The following is a 1,148-nucleotide window of genomic DNA, read 5'->3' as shown; positions in this document are numbered from 1 at the left end:
ATGGCGGTTTCTTCAATTTCATTATTTTGACGAGAGTGTGATTTGACCGCGGTGACACACCACTCTTCTTTGTGACACAGGGAATCAATAGTTGATTATATAGAAAGACAGACTATCGTGACACATAGACAGACTATCGTGACACATAGATAGACAGACTTCATGACACGTAGACAGACTATCGTGACACATAGACAGACTATCGTGACACATAGACAGACAGACTTCTATGACACATAGACAGACTATCGTGACACATAGACAGACTATCGTGACACATAGACAGACAGACTTCTATGACACATAGACTATGGTTACACATAGACAGACAGACTATCGTGTCACTTAGACAATTTATCGTGACACACACACAGACTAGGGTGTCACAGACGTGTTCGTCTGGGAGTGAGACAAGATTTCTGTCACTCTTTCTCTGGAGATGCGCCCCTTCTCTAGCCAGGCTCGGAGCTTGTCCAGGCAGGCCCGGGCCTTGATGACGTCAGCGGCGCCACCAGCAGACATAGAGCTACCACTACAGCCAGGCTTAAACGGAGTTGATCCGCTTTTCACGTTTCTGTGTGGCAGGTCTATGGGTCTAAGCCTGAAACCTGCAGAACCTGCCTTGTTCTGGTGCGATCTTGCCTTCCACTGCTCCAGTTTCTTCCTTATGGCGGGGAGAGTGTAGAGGTACGGGTTGAGGGCGGAGTTGAGAGGCAGGATAAAGATGGTCGCGACCACGTTCACTTCTCCAGGGATTGGAACTCCAACCTTAGACAGGAGACCCATGACTCCGATTGGGAACCAGCAGAAGAAATCGGTGATGACAACTAGGGCTAATTTTTTGGCAATCGTTGCGTCCTGGTTTCTGGATTTGAAAAAGAAAGCCAGAATAAAAGCCAGTGGTTTAATCAGTTTGTAGTCTTGACATTTACCCAATAGATATAGGGTGACACACACTGGGCTTTGTGATCAAAGAATTGAAAATTATATGTAAGGTGGGTTTTACATATATTATAAGAAGAAGAAGAATAAGAATAAGAAGAAGAATAATAATAAGAAGAAGAAGAAGAAGAAGAAGAAGAAGAAGAAGAAGAAGAAGAAGAAGAAGAAGAAGAAGAAGAAGAAGAAGAAGAAGAAGAAGAAGAAGA

The 1,148-nt window shown here is 44.1% G+C and overlaps 1 protein-coding gene across 1 annotated transcript in view; it reads right to left on the bottom strand.

The window, feature by feature from the left end:
• Nucleotides 1-375: 375 nt before the first annotated feature.
• LOC101862901 (G-protein coupled receptor GRL101) overlaps nucleotides 376-1,148 on the bottom strand; it is a 5,302-nt gene continuing 4,529 nt past the window's right edge. Inside the window, exon 2 of the mRNA XM_013088523.2 lies at nucleotides 376-865. Coding sequence (XP_012943977.1) covers nucleotides 376-865 — 490 coding nt within the window. The remainder of the gene's footprint in view (nucleotides 866-1,148) is intronic.

The sequence above is a fragment of the Aplysia californica genome, unplaced genomic scaffold (genome assembly GCF_000002075.1).
Source record: "Aplysia californica isolate F4 #8 unplaced genomic scaffold, AplCal3.0 scaffold00756, whole genome shotgun sequence".
In the NCBI taxonomy this organism is placed as follows: domain Eukaryota; kingdom Metazoa; phylum Mollusca; class Gastropoda; order Aplysiida; family Aplysiidae; genus Aplysia; species Aplysia californica.
This window is presented reverse-complemented; position numbering and strand designations above follow the sequence as displayed.